The sequence below is a fragment of the Podarcis muralis genome, chromosome 2 (assembly GCF_964188315.1).
Source record: "Podarcis muralis chromosome 2, rPodMur119.hap1.1, whole genome shotgun sequence".
Classification (NCBI taxonomy): domain Eukaryota; kingdom Metazoa; phylum Chordata; class Lepidosauria; order Squamata; family Lacertidae; genus Podarcis; species Podarcis muralis.
In genome coordinates this window covers 57,951,125-57,972,936 of record NC_135656.1, presented here as the reverse complement: position 1 = coordinate 57,972,936, position 21,812 = coordinate 57,951,125, and the positions used below count along the sequence as shown (strand labels likewise).

At 39.4% G+C, this 21,812-nt stretch overlaps 1 protein-coding gene across 2 annotated transcripts in view; it reads right to left on the bottom strand.

Annotated features, from left to right (window-relative positions):
* Positions 1 to 695: 695 nt before the first annotated feature.
* The window catches only part of SEC24A (SEC24 homolog A, COPII component), a 33,654-nt gene continuing 12,537 nt past the window's right edge, over positions 696 to 21,812 (bottom strand). For both annotated transcript variants that reach the window (XM_077924533.1, XM_077924534.1), the window contains exons 5-23: positions 20,414 to 20,565; positions 19,714 to 19,886; positions 19,211 to 19,313; positions 17,600 to 17,726; positions 17,207 to 17,316; positions 14,939 to 15,051; positions 14,027 to 14,145; positions 13,097 to 13,152; positions 11,080 to 11,286; positions 10,749 to 10,869; positions 10,238 to 10,396; positions 8,813 to 8,986; positions 8,210 to 8,320; positions 7,664 to 7,839; positions 6,766 to 6,903; positions 6,069 to 6,173; positions 5,828 to 5,920; positions 4,424 to 4,527; positions 696 to 3,810 (exon numbers count right to left, since the gene is read on the bottom strand). In XM_077924533.1, coding sequence (XP_077780659.1) covers positions 3,696 to 3,810; positions 4,424 to 4,527; positions 5,828 to 5,920; positions 6,069 to 6,173; positions 6,766 to 6,903; positions 7,664 to 7,839; positions 8,210 to 8,320; positions 8,813 to 8,986; positions 10,238 to 10,396; positions 10,749 to 10,869; positions 11,080 to 11,286; positions 13,097 to 13,152; positions 14,027 to 14,145; positions 14,939 to 15,051; positions 17,207 to 17,316; positions 17,600 to 17,726; positions 19,211 to 19,313; positions 19,714 to 19,886; positions 20,414 to 20,565 — 2,456 coding nt within the window. In that variant the 3' untranslated portion in view covers positions 696 to 3,695. The remainder of the gene's footprint in view (positions 3,811 to 4,423; positions 4,528 to 5,827; positions 5,921 to 6,068; positions 6,174 to 6,765; positions 6,904 to 7,663; positions 7,840 to 8,209; positions 8,321 to 8,812; positions 8,987 to 10,237; positions 10,397 to 10,748; positions 10,870 to 11,079; positions 11,287 to 13,096; positions 13,153 to 14,026; positions 14,146 to 14,938; positions 15,052 to 17,206; positions 17,317 to 17,599; positions 17,727 to 19,210; positions 19,314 to 19,713; positions 19,887 to 20,413; positions 20,566 to 21,812) is intronic.

The window sequence follows — 21,812 nt, the reverse complement described above, 5'->3', positions numbered from 1 at the left end:
TGGAGCACTGGATCAGTTTAGATTATTGCAACCTAAGGGTGTGGGCAAGCTGCTTAGAGAAGTGTAGCTGACCACAGGTCTCATTGTCCCTTGCCGATTCTGGATTCTTAGAGCTAACTGCAGGGAGTTGATTAGGTGGGTTCAAGAAGTGATTAATTCTTCAATAGAGAGTGAGGAGTACCATCTGTCATAGATGAGGCAGTGATGCATCTCCTCAAGAAAACCTACTTGGACCCAGAAGTGTTAATCTATTGCACAATGGTGAATATTTCCTTTTGGGGCAAGGTGGCCAAGAAGGTGATGGCAGTCCAGCTTCAGGCATACAATGGTACCTCGGGTTACAGATGCTTCAGTTTATAGACGCTTCAGGTTAGACTCCACTAACCCAGAAATAGTATCTCAGGTTAAGAACTTTGCTTCAAGATGAGAACAGAAATTGTGCAGTGGTGGTGTAGTGGCAGTGGGAGGCCCCATTAGCTAAAGTGGTTCCTCAGGTTAAGAACAGCTTCAGGTTAAGAACGGACCTCCAGAACGAATTAAGTACTTAACCCGAGGTACCACTGTACTTGGTAGGAAACTGATTCCTTTGATCCATTCCAGTCTGACTTCAAGCCTGGCTATGGCACTAACACTGCCAAGTTTCCTGTGGCGTCCAACTTCTGTTTGTAAAAAGGACTGATGAAGTTCTGTGTGAGCTCTTTCAATTAATTTTATTGAGTAGCCAAATTTGATAAATTAGCACAGCTAAAATAAGCATTTGCATGTGTTACAAATGACTTTATACAGGAATAAAACAGTGAAAATTACAAACTGTAAAAAGGGGAACAAGTAAAACCTTGCCTCCAATTTCAGAAGAGCATGGTTTACAATTTCACACCGAATATCAATGTCTGAGTTCAGAAAACAAGGATTAATATTACAATATTTTACACTACTTTACAAAATCAAATTTACTATGTAAGGATTTAATCTGTAACTGGTGGACAGAAGCTTTATGTCACATTTGATGGTCCCTTCACATTCTGTATGATTATATATTCTGTTAAATTAATTTTGAATAAAAATAAACCTCATCATTATTACAAATTATGAAATTACAGAAATGCAAAGGCTAATTAAAATGGATGGTTTTGATGCTGACTGAATTTAACATATCCATCAATCATACTAAATTGTTTAAAAATCTTAAAACTAGAAAAATAGAGAACATCTGTTGTGAACTGCCATGCTAAGATGGAAGCATCAGGGCCATTCTTGCCTAGTTAAGTTGTGACAGATCTTAAAAGAGACAGTTGTAAGTAAAAGTATAGCATAGGCAATTTTACACATGGGTCTGCCCTGCAATCCCTATTATTAAAAAAGGAGTACAACTTGAAGCAGATGTAGTTTTGTCCATCATGAGGAAAATTAGAAAATTCAATATTGCAAAAAAGAGTATGAACATTCTAAAAAGCATTCCTATCCAGACAGTATAATGTGCTCACCATCCTTTTTATTTTTGTTAAAGAGGGATTAGGGATTAGGGATTTATTCTTGAAATCAATTTTCTCCCTCAGTTAGGCTAGTTCAGTCAAGGCCTATCATCCTGTCTTACATGAAGTGAAACCACGTTTGAAATACACACACCCCATGACACACTCTTCAAACTAAGTATTTTTGTGCACAGGAGATAGCTGGGCATGGTGCTACATTTAAGGGCTCCCACCACCCCAAGGAGTGCAGTCAAGCCTGGTGACACCAGTTATCTATTATGCGTGCAGCATAGGGAGCAGTTATTCACCCAAGGGGTGCTGGATGCATTTGTTATCCATGCACAGTACCTGTGCCTGAACCAGAAAAATAATCTAAGCACACAATCTATGCACAAATTGTTCTTGGTATATTTTGTACACTTTAAGAGTCAATGGAACTATGGTCAAAATAGTAATATTCAGGTTTTGGTTTCCAGTACTCACAAGCACGCACTGCATTATGATCACATGCTGAAAATGTGCATATCATTCTCGATAGCAACTTCCATAACTGGATTACTACTATAAAAAAAAAAAGAATGACACCAGCAATAAGGAACTTCTCTTTTGCAGATTTCAACAGGTATTTTAATCCCTTTTGAAGAGGGAGATTCACCCCCCCACCTGTAACATGAAAGTAAACAATTCTATAAGCAACTTTTTATAGATCACTCTGACACACTGGATAGATTAGCAGACAATGTTGTTAGAAGTAGATAAGAGTTGGTATTCCGATTCGAAATGCTGGTTTATAAACACCACAGTTCTTTAGAGAACTTTAGTGGCTTTTTGTGCATGTAATGCTTACCCATGCCCGTCACTGAGGACATTTCAGTTAATCTTCTATAACTGAACAAAAGCAACGGTCTGAAAAAATGGCTGCAAAGTATCATTCCACAAAAGGAACACCAAGGAAGAAGTGCAATGGAAATATATTTCCGATCCACTTTTCTTGGGAGAGGAGAAGAGGTGTGAGAGAAAATAGAAATCCAAGACAGCTACAAGTTGAAGTTCTACCATGGATGAAGGATGATACTAATGCTGGCTGCTTGTGTGGTAATCTACACAAAAACACTAATGCTGTTTGCCATGATTTATTTCACAGTAGTTTCCTGGGTATGAGTAAAACTAACATTTATTATTCTTGCTTATACTATGCAGAACTTGGGATTCTTGCCTATTAAGTGGGATTTCTGAAATCTTTTTCCATTAAAGCCACAAAAATTCTTCCCTGCATTTTTTCAATTTTAAATGGCAGCATGTTAGATGCTCATCTGGATTTTAGACAAGTTACTCAACACTGTTTTTAACGTGATGATTATGGCTTAGTGTCACCATTAAGCACTCATATTAAAAATCTTAACTGAATATAAAAATGTGACTGTATATTTAATCAAATGCAATCCATGACTTTTGGTTGAACAGTCTGTTCCCCTATTTACTTTCAATTAATGAATTAAGACTTACACACATCATGTTACTATCAAAGACAAGAATCCATGGTCACCATTTTTGTAGCCGATTCAGGCCATGTGATTATAATTCTCAATGGACATAGTGCAAGTTCATGGTTCTTTCAGGTACTAGAATACTGGTGCATCTTAAAGCTTTTTAAATGAATTGTTTCATATTCATTTAAATCCAGCCAGATCCCTTCACGTTTACTCTGCCTTGCTTATCATAATCCATTTTGAAAAGCACTAGAAACTAAGTTCATTAAATATTTTGTTCACCATGAATTGTTTCATTGCTTCTTTAAAAATGTGTTTTTTAAAAAATTAGTGATAAATATTGTATAAATCAAGACAATATAGTTTCCCTGCAACTCAGTCTTGGGAGGTTTGAAATATAGCAGCAAAACAAAGCAGAAAAACAAAACAAAAAGTTAGAAACATAGTATTTTGAACAAAAAAAAATCTTGTATAAAGGTTCAGCTCTTCAATATTGCCTTTATAATGCTACTTACAGTGAAACATTCTGCAGCAAATTAAAAAGGCATCCAACATGTTCAAATGGATTTTAATTGTTTGAAGTACAAGATTTGGTGGTCCTTTATTTGCTTTGTTTTTCCTTTCTTTCTGAAAATCACAGTGAGATTCTCATCAACTGCATCAGGCCAAAAACTTTATAGGAGCATTACAAGCACAAGTCTTCTGTATGCAGGAACGGTCCTTCGAAAGGGGCTCATTTATTCACTTGCTGCTGAATATGCAAAAGGAACTCATAGTACGATAATGCAGATTCTGTTCTGTCTTCTATCATATTTTGCAGGAAACTTGGTTTCCATGGACTTTCATCCCTTAAAAATAAAAGCAAACAGAATTTCATGAGCGTCAACACTTTTTAATGCTTCATTCCTAGAAAATATTTACAATGTGAATTGTCTGATAAAAGCAAAATCTATTTTGTTAACATGTCGGGAATCTACAGCATTAAAGATACTCATGCTGTTTGCATGGGCACAAACTCTGATACATACATGGATCGGAGGAAGCAAATACTTCTTCATTCATGGCAGCACCTGGGACAGCCCTGTAGCTGTTCTTGCTATTGAAATGGAACTACTGGCTTGTGTGGGAATTCCAAGCATGCCACAAGACTGGCCATTTCAGGTAATTACTTAAGGGTCTGAGCATCCCTCCATTTGTACATTCCTTAACACTCCCCATATGCCACCAAATATCAGTGTTGCTACCCCTTTTTACTTTCGTTGAATCTCACTCTATCTCTGCTGGAAGCAAGCAGGCAGAGAATGTTCCTCTTTTTAATGGGCGGGGGGCATGCAACAGAGGAAGTTTGTAACTAAGCTGTTCACAGAGAGCCAGTTGCTACCTGTCCCAGGTGAGCAGCAAGCTGCACGGCTACCAGGACTGTATGCTGATGTAGTCTTCTCATATAAAAATGTCACTTACCTTAAAATATACAATATAGGAAAGAAGGGCCTTTGCTCCCTCAGCCAAGAGATAAAAGCAAGCATTCTAGAAGACTCAGCCGTATCAAGTTCTGGAAGTTGTGTCTGTCACAAAAAGAGCTACTGTGAATACCAGTCAAAAATAATATCTAAAGTACTCAGGTTATTTATATTCAGATCTATTCAGGTTGATATTGGCCACCATACACCTGCAAGAATATGCATAACCCCCATTTGTTTGAAGAAGGCAAAAACTGTCCCCACTGCATTTTTTCAGGCACTGCTGCTCAAGCAAACCTGCGTTGGGCAAAATGCCATTAGCAGTCTGTCAGCAACCCACTATCAATCAACCATGGTGCAAGAGCAGCCCTTCTGAAACTTAAAAGATTTAGTCAGCAGTAGGATTCACTCTCTGCACTGTTCCTTTATCTTCAGCTCCTGGCTAATTTGTAGTGAACAATGTGTATACCTAAACAAAGAGGCATTCAATGGGGTTCACTTGCATGTGCAATAGAAATTCGCTTGTGTAACAGGATTCCCACCCCCACCCCAACGCTCTGGAAGCTCCTCCAACTCTCCAGCGCAAGTTTTGGGGTGCACGGGACAGGAGGAGAGGGGAAAGCTGCAGTGCACACCTGCTTGCACTCCATTGGATCCTATCCCAAATGTCTCCTTCAGGACTGGAAGTGGATCCCTCAATCACCTGACACCATTGTGACATTATGTGACAACGTCAAAGGGACTTGCCTCTAAAGTCCCTATGCAAGCAAGTTCTGTACCATCCACTTGCAAACAGCCTTAAAAATGATGGCAACTCACAGAGCCTGGAGATTCCCTACCCTCAGACCTACATAGTGGAAAATCTTTGAGGAAACATTTTTGTTCCCCTAAATAAGGAAATACAGGGTGTATTCAACATTGTGTTAAGCGGATCATTCTATAAGTGTAAGGGTTTCTTCTCATGCAATGGAACCATCTCCCCTTCTCCTCTGCCTGCACAACTCTTAAATCTGCTCTGGGGGCTTTCTCAACTCTCTGGAGCCAATCTGGAGGAAAGACATCCCTCTGCACTAATGCAACTATTTCACTGAATGCTGCCCGTAAATTCAGACACTTGTGAGGGATATCTAAAGATTAGAACAGGTAAAGTGAGCTGCCTGTAAGCCAATCCTTAAAAATACTGCAGTTTGCACAGCAGGAATTTTAACTGTGTAGCTTAACTTTTTTATGTAGTTCTAAGGAGCCAGAAGTTCTTCTGAATTACAGAGGAATCCTCACTTACGTGGGGGTTCCATTCTGGGGTGTGCAGAAGTCCATTCTGACCCTGTTCTGCCCCTGCACCCTTTCGGCACTGTGCACCGTTGTGCACAGTTTTGCGAGTTGGGAGTTGCCTGCACATTCTTACCATATTGTGTGGTATTGATGCATAGTGTTGAACTCCAAGGACACGGCTGATAAAGTTCTGTCCACAATTCTTTCCAACCCACAAAAACATCACCTGTAAAGACAGACATGGATAACCAGAAAACATTACTCTGTGCATTTTACTCCTCTCATACACTTTCTGGCAAATGACAGCTATGAAGCTTCAAAGAGAATGAGCCACATTTTGCACACAATACGAATATTAGCAGAATGTAACTTACAGAGCCAGCATCCATAAGGTAGGCACCATCTCTATTTATCTTTTCCACAGACAGCTGGAGAATGGGAGGCTGAGGTATTGTTTTGTCATTGACGTTGAGGGCTCCCTAAAGAAATATGCATAGAATTGATAAGATATGAAGAGGCTACAGGTCAGATCGTGATTAGCAATAGGAATAAAGACCTTTATTGTGTAAAAAGGCACAATGTACCGACCCGTATGTTCCAACTGCATTTTACCCTTCAGTATGATTAACGTTAAGGGACGCTGGTGGCACTGTGGGTGAAACCACAGAACCTAGGGCTTGCCGATCAGAAGGTTGGCGGTTCGAATCCCCGCAACGGGGTGAGCTCCCATTGCTTGGTCCCTGCTCCTGCCAACCTAGCAGTTCAAAAGCACATCAAAGTGCAAGTAGATAAATAGGTACCGCTCCGGCAGGAAGGTAAACGGCGTTTCCTTGCGCTGCTCTGGTTCGCCAGAAGTGGCTTAGTCATGCTGGCCACATGACCCAGAAGCTGTATGCCGGCTCCCTCAGCCAATAAAGTGAGATGAGCGCCCCAACCCCAGTCGTCTGCGACTGGACCTAACGGTCAGGGGTCCCTTTACCTTTACCTATGATTAACCTTAATCATGGCAAAACCTTATTGAGGCCTAAGAGGTGGTCTTTACAGGCACAATTTAGAGAAAAATGATCATACCTCGTCTGTGAGATTGTCAATTCGGTATAAATTAGGATGCATCATAAGCATGAGGTACACTAAAGGTTGGTTCTTCACTTGACACATGGTAAAGATGCGATCATCTAAACGTATGTTTGTCCCGGTTTGGAATGCTTTCTGTAAATAAAAGTAGCATCGTTACCACATCCATTACTCAGGAAGTAAACATACACAGCATAGCATACAAATTATATCCCATTTGGTAATATATGTAAGAGCGGAAGATGAAAGGACATCTCAGAGGGCAACACACCAAGAGCTATGGGTTGCAGGCAAGCCTGCACTCAGAATCTAGAGTTTCAGAATATCCAACAAAATTGTTCTGTTAGCACCTGTGCAATGAGACTTTTTCTCCTCACACACATAAAGCCATCTGCTCCAGAGGATTGGGGGAAACCCCTGGAATAGATTTAGGGAGGCACGGGGACACAGGGAGAAGCAGTCTGTTGTACAGGCATAAGTCTTTGCAGTGGATAGGACCACTTTGCTGGCAAATCTGTGCTCTGCTTATTTGTTTGTATAAAATTCATGTTGTGTTTGATACAGTCTGATTTAAATACAGTTAATATATTTGAAAGTGCAACAGCAACAAACACTAATCAATCTGGAAGGTAGGATTCATTAGTCTAAATCCAGAGGGCCAGTTTCTCCTCACACACCAGGACTTGAGGAACAACCTCCTATCATAACCTGCTGTCAAAAAGCTTTAACCACAACTTGTAAAGTTTCAGGGAAGCCAAAATGGAACACTGAAAAACCACTGGAGCTGCAGTGGACAGAGGAAATGGCAAAAGCCAGTGTTTCCATGTATTTTGGTGCACATCTCGGGACCTTCATATCCTGGATATTATGTTTTCAAATTCACTTTTGTCCTTACCTGCTTTAAGAGAGCCAGCACATACAATGGGAAGAGACGTAATGAAATCGGAGCCATGAGTCCAGGCTGCTGAATGGTTAGGACAGAGGACCGGTATGCAGACAGGGAATCTATTACAGCATTCACCAGTGCATCTCGAGCATCACTCAGGCTAGCAGTAACTGACCGGTCAACAGCTAAAGAAAAAAAGTACATACTGATTTTGGATACTAAGTTAGGCGTTCTTGATGATCTATGGTTCTACAGTTGCTTAAGACTCTCTCTCGCACACACATGCGCGCGCGCACACAAACAAAAAGCTAGGAAGAATGCAAACCAGAGATGGCAGAATGTCAGCCGTTCACACAGTGAGTCATTGTTCCAGCCACTTGAACCCACACAGCTATAGCAGAATGCTATGCATTCTATGTCAATACAAACCAAAAACATTCACCACCACCTTCAGTATCTCTAGAGAAATATGGTGGTAATAAAATAATAATTGTTCAGACATTATTATTCAAAACTACAAATACCTTACATTCAAAAAATAACCAAAGCACTTACCCATATTGGCTAGCAGCCCGATAATTGCTTGCACGTCAGCTCCCAAATAAACATCACTCAGCTGGCTAACAACTGGTAAGCACAAAGTGTGAACACGAATCCTCCTTTCACCTGTGCAATGAAATCCATAACGTCAGAGCTGCATCTAACAAATGTGTCCAGGTGATGCTTCAGAAACTTTCACAGGTGTAGTCCAACATTATAATTAATAGTTTTCCCCCTGCCTTAGTGTAGTTATTCACATAAGTCAAATACAGGTTGCAGTTTTTCAACCAAACTTCCACCAGAGACACTTGAGAAGAAAAATCATCGAATTGTAGATTTGGAAGGGACTCCGAGCATCACCTAGTCCACCCCCTGCAATGCAGGAATCTCAACACAGAATCATAGAATTGTAAATGCTACAATTGTCCATCTTCAGTTTAAGCAGTCATTCTATTTAACAATGTGCATTCTACAAACAAGCTAGTGTGTGCTAGTTAGTTAGATCTATGAGGACTCAAGACCAATTAATCTTATCTTCACAAAAAATGTAGATCAACAAGCATGTATATATTTTGTAGCAGATACTACTAGTGGCAACTGATGCCATGACATCCTTACCTTTACTAGATGTATAGAGGAGAGCTGACTGGAAGCAGACAACCTGCATGTCTGTGAGATTCTCCTCTACTGACATCTGTACTGCATATCCTGCATCAGGGTTCACATTGGGTAAAGACAACAGATCTGTTGACCGTACAAAGAAGTTGCCATGGAAGGTATGAATCGAAAGGCCTATGGAAGAGAAAAGTGTTTCAGGAATACTATTTCAACTCAAATCTTGCACAATCACTTTGACAGCATTGTCTCCTTAATGCTGAAAACTAATATTACTTTATAAACTAATGTTGTTTTGACTTCTTGCAAAGAAAGTCATAAGCACGTCTGAAAGCTGCTGAAGTTCAGTAATTTATCCAGTTCTCCAGCATCAGACCAGCCTTAGGCAGTGCCACTAAAGACGTATTTACTGGGTGTCCTCTGTTCAGAGAACTTGTATAATGTAATGGCTGAGATCCAAAGGGCCATATGTGATATTCCATGGACATACTGATGCTGTCTAGCACCCATTTCCACTACAAACTCTCGCATTGCTGGAAAGCTTTATTAGAGAAATATTTAACATAAGTGCAAAGGGCAACAATCCTCCTGTGCTGATGTGGAAGCTATTTTGGCACATGCAGAGGGCTCTTTGGACCAAGCCAATGTCTCAAAGTCTCAGTCTCAGTGACTAAACAGATAAGTAGCACAATATCTTAAGGAATAATTACACACATGTATTAACACTTGCATTATCACAGGAAGTTGGTCAAGTCTTGTAAGGGGGACTAAGGAAAATAAAATAATGCTCTCAAAATAAAAGACAGAGAAGCAACTCCATTAGTATTTCGCCTGATCTTGATTTAAAGAGTAACACTTAGGGGATGGTCTCACTTTATGAATGATTTTTTCCACTGGCAGAACTGTCTGAAGGTTATTTTTAACTAGACTTGGTAGATTCTATATGTAAATCCAGGGCAAGATCACACAAACAAACATTTACCTTTCTCAAGGCTAGTTAAAGAATATTCTCTTTAATTTGTTTTCTTTATTTTTAAAAGTAAATAACAAATAAACAAAGGTGCTATTTTTTGTATAAGGAAAGATTTAAAGACCTGTATCCATTAAAACTGAAGAAGCAGAAATCCAGCTCTAGGGACATGGGAACTGCTTCCTGACTCCAAATTCAACTCATCCAAGTCTTTTCTTTTTGGAAACAGTCTGGCCTACTTGTCGACAGAGAGAACAGCCACCCAGTATTCTGGACCACAGGATCACAACACACTGGGAGAATCTAATGCATTCACAGATGCATGTTCACTGTTCTAAATATTATAAATTCACGATGCTAAGCTTTTAAATATTTGCATGTGCGCTTCTGCCAATTACTTATTTGGGCACTTATGGAAGCAATACTTTGCTTAACATTAGCAAATTTAATTGTCTGACCTTTTGTACACCTTATTCGCATGACAGCCTCAAAACCAATCTTCCGAGTCAAGTATCGTTTCAGCTCTTTCTGTAGTTTCTCCACCAGAAGAGGATTGTGTTGTTGATGGTAAGATTGGTAGTAATAGACACTACCAGCTGAATACCTCGATATACAACCTAAAAATAAAAATCCAAGGATAAATTGAAGGAACAAACTACAGTCAACACAATAAATACAATCTAACATTGATAGTATTAGGAAATGCACTAACAGTATTGGGAGAAAGTATGTGCCAGGGTATTTTAAAATATTGTAGAAATGTTACAGTAAGCCCACAATTTATGCACATTTAACTTGTGCGCATTCAGCTTATTGTATTAAAATTTAACTTCCTATACTCCAACTGGAACCCAGCATTAAGATTTAGTTTTTACTATTTAAAACGTATTGTTAAAACTATCGTGCTGATTTCTTTTCCTTTTCACAATGAGACATCAGAAAACACAAATGTGAAAATACCTTACTCACCTAATGAAGCCAAGTCAGAGTACTGCCCGCTAAGGAGGAACAGGTCAACTGCAACCTGCTGTCCAGAACAGTCCAAGGCCAACTTTTTATAGAAGTCAGTAGATGGTGTAAGATGGATATCCTGGTAAAAAAGTCAAAATGGTAGAACTTCAAAATACACATTTCTGCTGTTCTTCATAAACTTGCATGGATTGAAGCAGTAGCTCAACTTATCCGTAAAAGAGACAGGGCATGGGTTCAAAAGGGTGTTTTGAGGGATGCAGTTGCAGCCAATAAGACAAGTTAAATTGAGGGTTACTTAAAGAATACATAGAAAGCAGCTTTTGCTAACCTTTGCAGCAGCTTTTTGGTTAGGCTCTTCCCGAGGTTTAAGCGCACCCACTCCTACAGTTGGAAGTTGTGTCTGGAAGACAGAAATCCGACCACCAGTGGGGGACATCAATTTAAAGGCAGCCTGTAGTGCAGGTCCCAGAGCACTCTGAGTTTCCAGGGAGTTAGTGAACATTTGAGGCAAAGTTTTCAATAAATCTTGAATTAGCTGGGGGGGAAATAAGAGCATTAGAATATTCAAAAGACATGTCTCCCATAGAATTCAAAATATCATTAGAAGCATTCATAAAAGACATTTTGTTAGCAAATAGTAAGCCTTGCCATTTTATAGCAACTGGTCTCTGAAGATTCCCAACCCCTTCCAAGATATACATTCTTTCAAAATCAAACATAAGCCCACAAATTCAACGAACTGTCCTTTCTATCTCTCACATACTTGTCCAAAAATGTGGTCCCAATCTCCAGCCCATTACCATCCTTGTCTCAATAGCTTCAATATCTGCAACACAGGTGGGCAGTTGGATAAACAGAATTTGGGATTCTTTTTTTGAGGGGGGGGGGGAGCTTAGTTATTGTGCCTATAGCGTGTTCACCAAGGGTATGAGCTTAAAAGTAATGCTAAATTCCTGAAGTGGAGTCTCATATAGAAACACTTTAATAAGGATTTAAAGTCCTCTTGATTAATATTACAAAGTATCTGTGCTTTAAAACAGTCTTGCAACTCCAGTAATATGCATTATATCCTACCTATTCACATGCAAGCACACATGGAACTTTGCTTTGTATCAAACTACAGTGATACCTCGGGTTACATCCGCTTCAGGTTACAGACTCTGCTAACCCAGAAATAGTACGAGTTAAGAACTTTGATTCAGGATGAGAACAGAAGTCGTGCTCCAGCGGTGTGGCGGCAGCAGGAGGCGCCATTAGCTAAAGTGGTGCTTCAGGTTAAGAACAGTTTCAGGTTAAGAACGGATCTCTGGAACGAATTAAGTACTTAACCCGAGGTACCACTGTATATGGCAGCATAATCTAATAAAACTGAAGACTTGGATATTTTGGGAAACACTAATACCACATCATTTGATAATTTGGGAAGCACCTGCTTATACCATATTTGGTTTCTTCTAGAAAGAGGGAATCTATACCAAATACACATGAAGCATAAAGGAAATATTTTTTTAAAACATTACTTTGAAGATAAAGATTGGACACCACTGATTTAAAAGGATTTCAAACTGAACATGTTCAAGTATAACTGTTAAAGTTTCAGAAGTCAGCTCCCCCCACTCCCTCAAATTCAGATTAGCGGTTTTATCATTTATTCTGTTCTTAGAAGAGATGTCGCCTAGTCAGTTGCCAAAGAACTTTGCACTGTACATATTTGTGCAACCAATCAACTGGAGTGGGCAAAAAAACTTTAGCTCATAGCCTTATAAGGGCTAGGGGGAAATGATAAAAAGGACAAAGTTAAATGACATCTGTTTTAAACTTGCATAATGACTGCATAGTATTAATCTTACCTCTTTTTTTAAAAATATTTTTTATTGAGTTTCTTTTCTTAAAGTCATAGACACAAAATTAGGGTAAGAAAATACAAGAAACAAATACAAAACCGAAATAATAAAAAGGTCATTACAATCCAATTTTCAGTAGTTTTTTCAATATTCCAAATGGACTTCCCCACATCCTCCCGACTCTGCGTTCTTTGTAATAAAAGTTTCAGCAATTTGTTACCCTGTTTCTTAACTTACTGTATCTTTCAGTTATTATGTTTCTAAGTTCACAATATTATATCCCAACTTTGTACATTTAAAATTAACATAATAAAATTGTTTCATATTACCACCTCTTTTTTCTTGTCTTAATTTTCAGTTTACCTAATCAAGTTGCTAAAGCAAAAAATTTCCTAATCGTGCGTATTTCTTAACATTCATACAACTTATAGTGTTTTTGCAAATAGTCCTTAAATTTTTTCCAGTCCTCTTCCATTGTTTCCTCCATAGTATTAATCTTACCTCTTTACTTTCATTTAAGTTTACTAGTAGGTTTTCCGGCATTGGGATAAACACTTCTGCAAGAAAAACAAAAATGCGATGAAAGCTCTCTGAATCAGTTTGACTGTTTAAGAAGTATTCTTAAATATTCCCCACATCTACAAAAAGCATTAAGTGCTTGTAAAGCATTTTCTTCAGAATAGTCCAGGCAGGTGGGAAGGAGATATCAGACTCTTTCACAGCAACAGACACTTCAGTCAAGGATATGGTATGCAACTGGACATCTTTAGATTGTCCACTGAGAAAAATGCTTTAGAAGAACTGGCTGGTTTAGCTGCTTTAGCAATTTTCCTACACACACAAAAAAAGGCACCTCTGCAAGAAAATGAAAAGTTGGTTTTACTGCAAAGTTCCATTCTTGTATGTCAGCAGGAAACAGTTAACCCATTCTCCAGTCAAAGGCAAGACCAACAACTTTGATGTCCCTTCCAAGAGGAATGAATGACCCCCAACAATTAGAAAGCCCAGGTAAAAAGTTGTTTAATGAACACAGAAATGGATAAAAATGAAGATGCAAAAGCCTTGAGAGTGGCAAGTGAGGTGCTCCATCCCATTCTTGCCAAAAAGGTAGTTTTACCCATACTGAAAAAGGCAGCTTCTGAGGTGGCAATGGAACAAGGATGTCCATGTACTGACTCAGGCAGCCTTTTCAGGAAGCAGCAGTGCCTCAATTTTCCCTTTATTAGGGTAGACAAATGACAGGAGAGATTCAATAAAGTTGTCCTTTCTTTTGAAAGGGGCTTTAGTATCTGAGGAACCAAGTGAATGAGCAGCCTCCCTGCACTTCTACAGCAGCAAGTCTATTACACCAGTTCTGATTCTAGGAATCACAAAGCATACTTCATAAAAGCATACTTCATCAATCTAATGCTACAGATTATTTCTACTTACCTTCAATATCTGAAACTATCAACATCTGGGGCTGAGAGAGACCTTCCTGAAGGCTATAGAAATGGATTGTGCTGTCAAATGTTATAAAGCCTATTTTTGTTCTAGTGTTTCCTGGAAGTCTGAAAATTAAACATAGAAACTTGGTATCATGTTTAATAAGGCCCTAAGTGCACATTCATGTCAAATAGATGTGTTTTCTTTGGGAATAAATGTTTGTAATGCATTACCCTTTGGTTAATGCTTCATTTTTGTTGCAAACGGCTATCAAAATGTCATTCAGGGTGGCAGCATTCAATGTAGTAGATTAAAACCTTATGCTGATTTTATTAAGGTAACAAAAACATATCCCCATGCAAGGCTCCATGTTAAGGAAAAATAATCTTGCAAGGAGAAAAAATTTGGAATGGGTTGGATCTAGGTTAGGGTTATTCCAAGCATATCTGAAATGGACTGTAGGTTCTATAAAGATTTCATTTGTTACACCAATATATTTACATTTGTTTATTGAAAAAACAATACAAAAGCACAATGTTCCTAATCAGAATGCCTCTACGAAGTACCTGCATTCGTTATTTGCGTGAATGTGCTTCTTGAATATATTCTTTTGAAATCCAGTACAGTGCCACAAGAAACTAAAGTCCTTTAGTTGTTTTAATGAAAAGAAATACAGTGCAGCAAATTGGGGGTTTTAATACAATGAGCTTGAGAATGTAAATTGTTTTGGTGATGAATACAAATTTGGTACCTGAAATTCAGAGTAAGTGTGTAGGGTGCATATTATGAAAATGGCAGCTTGATATAACATCAATGGATTTTTTTCAGGCTTGGCACATGAAAGGATTGGACCAAACATGACAATGACATGAACATTAAAAACTATATGGGCAGAGTGAAAAGATGTGCAGGACTTACAAATCTAGATTGTCCAACACGGTCTTGCATACAGTGTTCAAGTATCCTGTTTCTATTGCATTATGTGACACATCAAACACAAAGAGGTACACAGGAGGCTGAGGTGGACGTAGCTGAAAAAGAAACAGTTACCTTAGTTTAAATTTCTAAACCTTGTCACAACACTACTCCTGATTGATTTTAAATTAAAATTAGAAGCGCAATTGGAAAAGGTAGGTTTTTGCTGGAGGACAGGGGGGGGGACACACAAACTGAGAACAACCAGGCATTGTGTGTTTTCATCCATCACTTGAAATATACATGCCAGGACTGGAATGTGGGAGAGGAAACCAAATTCCTCACACATTTGGAATACTTAGCTATAGCTATTTGTGCTGACATCCAATATTATCCCATGTCCTGTCCCAATCATGTCCAAGGTTTCAAATATGTTTTGAAATTCTGAGGCTAGTATCAAGGAACAACAAGCAGTTGCTCTTTGAATGTTTTTTTAATAAGGATCATCTTTTCCTTGGAAGGCACAATACACATGGCTTGTCTTCCTGACTCATCTCTGGATTAAGTTCATTATGTGACAATGAGGGACAGAGCCTTCCCTGTTGTGGCACCAGATCACTAGAATGTCAGAGTCAATACACATTTACCGAGGCTTTGTGAAGTTTTAAAGTTGATTACTATCCACCCTGTTCTGCTTGCCATTGTTTTTATGTATTATTATTATTATGCACAAATTTGTTGTTTTATCCTTCATTGCATTATAATGAATTTGCTTTATTTGTCTTTGTATGACACCCTGGTATCTCAACTGCTAAAGGGTGGTCTGGAAGCATTTAAAAATATGTAATGTTTGGGTGTCTTAGGTGTTTTCTCTACTAAAAATGAACATCTTTATTTGAGAGGATTTTCATTCCTTTTCTTGGTCTCATATTAAGACAGAGAAAGGCTGTGCCTGATAACCAAGCCAGATACACTTATGGGTCACAATTCTATCATGGAAGTTTAACAGAGTAAATACAACCAGTCTATTGCGTTTATAGGCAATAGGCTTGCAATTTTACAAAAAAAGCTGTATTCAGTGGGCAGCATCCATGGGATAGATTTGGTGTGCTACATGTCCTCCAGGGATTATCTGTGCTCCCTTCTGCACACACACACAAGGATGGGGGGAGCCATTCCTGATGGCGAGGACACCACCAGGGAACAGCATTCAACATGGTGTGAATGCTATAGTCAAAGAAAAATGGGTAATCCCTCATTACTGAAAACAGAAACACTTATGCTTATGCTTGGCACTGTGTGGATCACAGTCATTTATCCTGCAATATAATCAAAATGAGAACTATATTAAGATAGCAACTTTTTCCTAAAGCAGTACACTTACCTTGATTTACTTTTATATTTTTATTATTTATAAATTGCATTTTACATCTTTTGCCAGATGAGTTACCGTATTTTTCGCCCTATAGGACGCACTTTCCCCCCTCCAAAAATGAAGGGGGAATCTGTGTGCGTCCTATGGGGGGAATGCAGGCTTTCGCTGAAGCGTGGAGAGCGAGAGGGGTCGGTGCGCACCGACCCCTCTCGCTCTCCAGGCTTCAGGAAGCTATCAGCAAGCCTGGGGAGCCCGCGGGAGTTCCCGCAGGGCTCCCTAGGCTGCGGATAGCAGCCTGCTGCCCGGAGCGTGGGGCGCGCTGAAGCAGAGTGCCCCGCGCTTCGGGCAGACATCCACAGCCTAGGGAGCCCTGCGGGAGTCCCCGCAGGGGAACGCGCGGGGTGCGCTGAAGCAGAGCGCCCCGCGCTTCGGGCAGATATCCGCGGCTGGGGGGGGGGGATAAATTTTTTTTCCTTTATTCCCCCCCCCCAAAAAAACTAGGTGCATCCTATGGGCCGGTGCGTCCTATAGGGCGAAAAATACGGTACATGCATACCATAAAAACAGCTATTTTTTAAAATAAAAAAAATACAACCCCCACCCACCCCCTGAAGACATGTGTTCCCTTCATTTGTTTTTGAACCCAAGGCAGTCACCTTTTCATCCATCTGGAAAAGGCTGTCATATCAAATAGGTCTTCAGTTGACTCCCAAAGTACAGATAGTGGACACCTGTTGTACCTCAACAGGGATGCTATTCCACAGAACAGGGTAGTCACTTTGAAATCCCTGCTTTGCAGGTAAAAGACAGGGAAGGGAATAAGGTCTTCTACTGAACAGAAACTGTTTTTAATTGGGTTATTATAGCAGGCAGCTAGCTTGTGTAAAGGACCTCACCATATATTCAGAAGGAGCCATAAACTCAATTGTGGCATTTTGAACTTCAGGTCTTTTATGAGGTTCTCCATAAACTCTTGTCACAGGATTGTACATAAATTCTTCAGGAACTGCAAGAGGGGGGAAAATATAGTGCTTTACTACAAGATACAAGCATTCTAGGGATTGAATATTCTAGATATAGTCGTACACCTAGCATTCCCTAGGGTTATCACATAAAATTTATCCCCCTAACATGTTACATCCTCAAGCACTAAACCCTTGAAAGAGCTAGCAATTGATACAATTATGTCCCACTGGAACCAGGTAGCATATTAACATACAGCAGGTATCTGATATTAATACAGTTGATGCTTTTAGTGGATTTATGCTCATTTGACAAAGAAAACTCACCATCATTCACTCTGTAACATAAATTGCACTTCCATCTCCTTTGGTCAAGAAAGCTGACAAAAGGATTGATGTATGTCCTACAGCTACGACATCTCACAATTGTACTGGAGGTTACCACAGGCAATTGCTGGAAAAGAGGAATGCTTTTGTAAGTCATGTGTTGGGAATGCACTAGCCACCTTGAGTAATTTGGGTGCCTACCTCTGGCCCAGATGTAAACAGATATGGTACAATGGTCTAAGCACTAGCGTCTCTGTCAGCTGAAGGTGGGTTTCCACATGTGTGGTAACAACAATTATTGTAACTGCAGCCCAGTGTTTTATTTGACACTGAGAGATACATAAATCATGCTCTGGGAGGGGGAATGGTTTTACAAGACTGGGTACCACCATATTATTATGTTAAATCACCAGTTTCACAAGCAAAAAAATTATCTTAAGTGACAATGCACAAAGTTAAGTTTATTGCTGCAGTGAAATGTAAGCAGAAGGACTACTAGGGTTGTATCTAATGGTACAACTTTGCTTGTCCCACAGAACTTCCCTTCCCTCTCCTTCCTTACCCCCCATCAACTGCTGCAGAGGGTTTGAAAAACCCCAGAGCAAACTGGGGCAGTTGTAGGAGGAGGAGAGGGAAGGGAAATTCCATTGCAAGAGGATGTTGTTCCACTGGTGCAATTACTTTGCAGGATACAATCACAATCCCTCCTTTTATCAGGAAGTGCTATTTAGTTTTGGCCACTAGTCCCCTTACCAGCATATTCTTAAACTGGAGTATTAAACTTAATCCTGTAAGGTCACATTCAAATGTACATTTACATAAAAAGGAAACCCATTATAAGAAAACAGGGTAGAGTGGCTGTCTACAATGATAACAACCGATGCCACAATCATTTCCCACTAGGATCAAGTAGTTATTCCCCAGCCTAGAAACCCTCTACCTATTTGCAAACAGCAACCTATTCACAGCAGGTTAAAAATCAGGGAAAGGCGGATTTTGAATGCACTCTTTGATTTAAAGATTAGCAACTGAAATATCTGTTAAGAATAAACCTAACACCATACGGCTTTTGAAGGCTTCAGTGCTGAATGATGCACAAAGTTACTACCACAAGGGTATAGATAAGATGTTGAAGAATGGGAAGGTCTCCATTAACAAAGCTCCTTTCAAGTGGGGCTCTGAAATGTCATCTTGCAGGAAATGTTATTTTTCTAGGGCAAGGCTAACAAAACTATTTATACTGGCTGCAGTCATATGATCTTCTAAAACAATGGTTTGGGGAATTTTGACCACACTTCTTCCCTTACACATAGGGCCTAATTCCTTACTTTCTGTATTGAACCAAACCACAAGCTGCAGTGCCACCCAAACCACTGAACTGTCGCTTTGGGTGATATTGCGTAAAAGGATCTATCCTGGTTTGCAATCCCGATTTGTAGGTACTGGCCACACCATTTGATTCAAGCCCTACAGAAGAAATGGGATGTGGGGGGAATGCATGTGCACAGCGCTCACACTCCATCCTCCAAATATTGTTTGGAGGATTATTTGAATGCCTTATTCTGAAAGCCAACTCCCCATCACTCAGAGTTTTTACATAATGTCTCATACCGATAGGTCTTTGAAAGGATGAAGCAGGAGCCCCAAAGGAAGTTTGGCTTTGTTCAGTAAGGCCTGAGTTTGAGGAATGTTAGTCAAGGTACATCGGAATAACCTACATGAGGGACAAACAGTGAAAGTCACTATTAATTGCATGCATCACCCCTTCCTGATCAGGACAGATAGTTTTCCTTATGACCCTCTCTTATGTAATGTTTCAGTCAAGCAATAAGCTCAGATTCAGTTTTATGTGGTGTGACAACCACCAACAAATGCAAAATCTAAATATAGTTTATAATACCCCAGGTGAAAACCACAGGGACACACTCTGAAGAGGGTATCTCCAGAAGTGTTCTTCTGTTTACTATTAATCCTACTTGAAAAGCAATCACAGGCTACATGCCAGCTATCGACTAAGCTCTCAACAGCAGACAGACACACCTTCAGGATATATGAAAGTGAAGAGTCTCCCTTCCCCCAACCCTCAAAATAAATAATTTTTAAATTGGCCTTACTCTGGATTACAGTTGACTTTCTGGATATCTTCGTGCAAGTTCGGAATAGGTGCTTGCAAAGGGGTTGCAGGGAGAATATTTCTGTCTTGAAGAAGATTAATAGGTCTTAATCCTTCTGGTTGAAGGCTCAGTCCACCCATAGATGCAGCCAAGGAATTTGCTCCCAGGCCAGGCTAATGAAAACAGAATTGCAAGGTTAGCCGTTTGAATCACCTTTAAAATTAATTCGTATCAACTGGATGGAGAAATGCTATGTTTGCAGACCACTTGCACGAGAGTGTTTAAGTAGAAGTTGATCTTGCCTAAAATGCTATTTGAACTAAGAGCCAAACTGGACATGAAAAGCCTCAGCTGATCACTTTGTACTTTAAATAATTTTTTGGAACACATATTTCAGACAATATTCTTTTACAATATCAAGCAACAATGCTTGATTGTTGACTATTAGAAAGGAATGCAGAAAAGACTGGTGGAAAAATAATGTACCCAGAATTCTCAATTGGTATAGATATTGGACTCACTCAAGCTCTCTGGAATAAAGAAGGCTGACTTTCAAAGTCAGCTATGTCTTTATGTAAATGTATTTATTAGTTAAATTTTTATTCTGTGTGCCCCCCCAACAAATAGTGCTCAAGGCAGCTCAATGAACTCCCAAGATAGCTTACATAGTTAACATTTTAGTAAGATTTTAAAGATTTACTTGAGGAAACTGTGGTGATCCACCTGGATACTGCATCCTTGGTCCTGCAGATGGAGATGCATTCTGGTAGCCTGGTGGCAAGGTGGGATAAGCACTCCCAACATGTCTGTTTGTTTTAAGATTCTGAGGAGCAGAAGGGGGATGTGCAGTTGCTAAAAGAAGAAGGTACTCATTAAAATGCAAGCAATAACACTAACATTCCAGTTGTAACAATGTGGAACTCTCTTCATATATTTTTTTCTATATAGCAACATCAATATGCACACTACTTTACACGTTCTTTAAAACTCTAGCTCGGTAATGAGGAACCTGAGACTGTGAGTCCAGATGTTGCTGGACTACAACTCCCATCAGTTCCTGTCAGTATGGCCAATGGTGAAGGATGAGATACGCCCCCCCCCAGTCCAGCAACATCTGGAGGGCCACAAACTCCCAATAATCAATACAACCCCTACACTGCTGTAACTGAAGTAAAAACACTTTCTGACTGAACAACTCTGCAGGATATGTGGTTTAAAGAAGACCTAAGGCTTGCACTTGGATAGGTCATACAGCAGCAACAATATTATTACAATCTAACATTAAAGTATTTCCATTTCTAACTTGCTAGTCTTAATTTAGGAATATTGTATATGGCCAGAGGGTTTTCATTAATTAACCAATCAGGAAAAGGAAACATGTTTCAGCTCCTGATTTGCCAACAGCAGCTTAGTGACTATAGTTCAAGTGTCAACTAATTCCATTTGCCTTGTCTTCATGCTTTGTGTTTGACCAATTATGTCCTCAAGCAGCACTAGGAGGTCTTAAATACAATCTGCAATTTCCTCCTGTAGTCAAGACTTTATCATCTTGCCCAATATAATGTGAGTTCAGTGAGTGACTTAATACTTTCAGAAATATTAATCTTACCTGTTAAATTATTAAAGTTTATTAAAATTAAAAGGAAGTCATTCAACTTAAAGTGGGCTTAGCTTTATACAATGTATAATCTACATATGTTATGTTCACTTTCTAAAATAAAAATGTATTCATAATGTTTCTTACTGCTGTTCACCATAAGATCCCAAGGCAGGTTACAATATAATCAAACAAGCCCAGTAGTTTCTACCATTATAAAAACAAGTAAAACAATTCCAAACAAAAGCAACACAGTGTTCATTAAAAAATAGGCATGGCTAAAGAGCAGAGGCCAAACTATTACAGACTCCAGTCTCTTGCACCAGAAGGCTTATACATCTTTTCACCCAAAGGCTTACCTGTCACACCATTGCATGGATATTAAACAGGCCCATGTGTTTAGGTTCAGAATGCTTGAAACAGTTAACTCTCCATATATTTACATTTAAGCAATGGAAGAGGCAGGAAGCTGCTGTCATGAAGTAGCAATGAGATGGCTGAT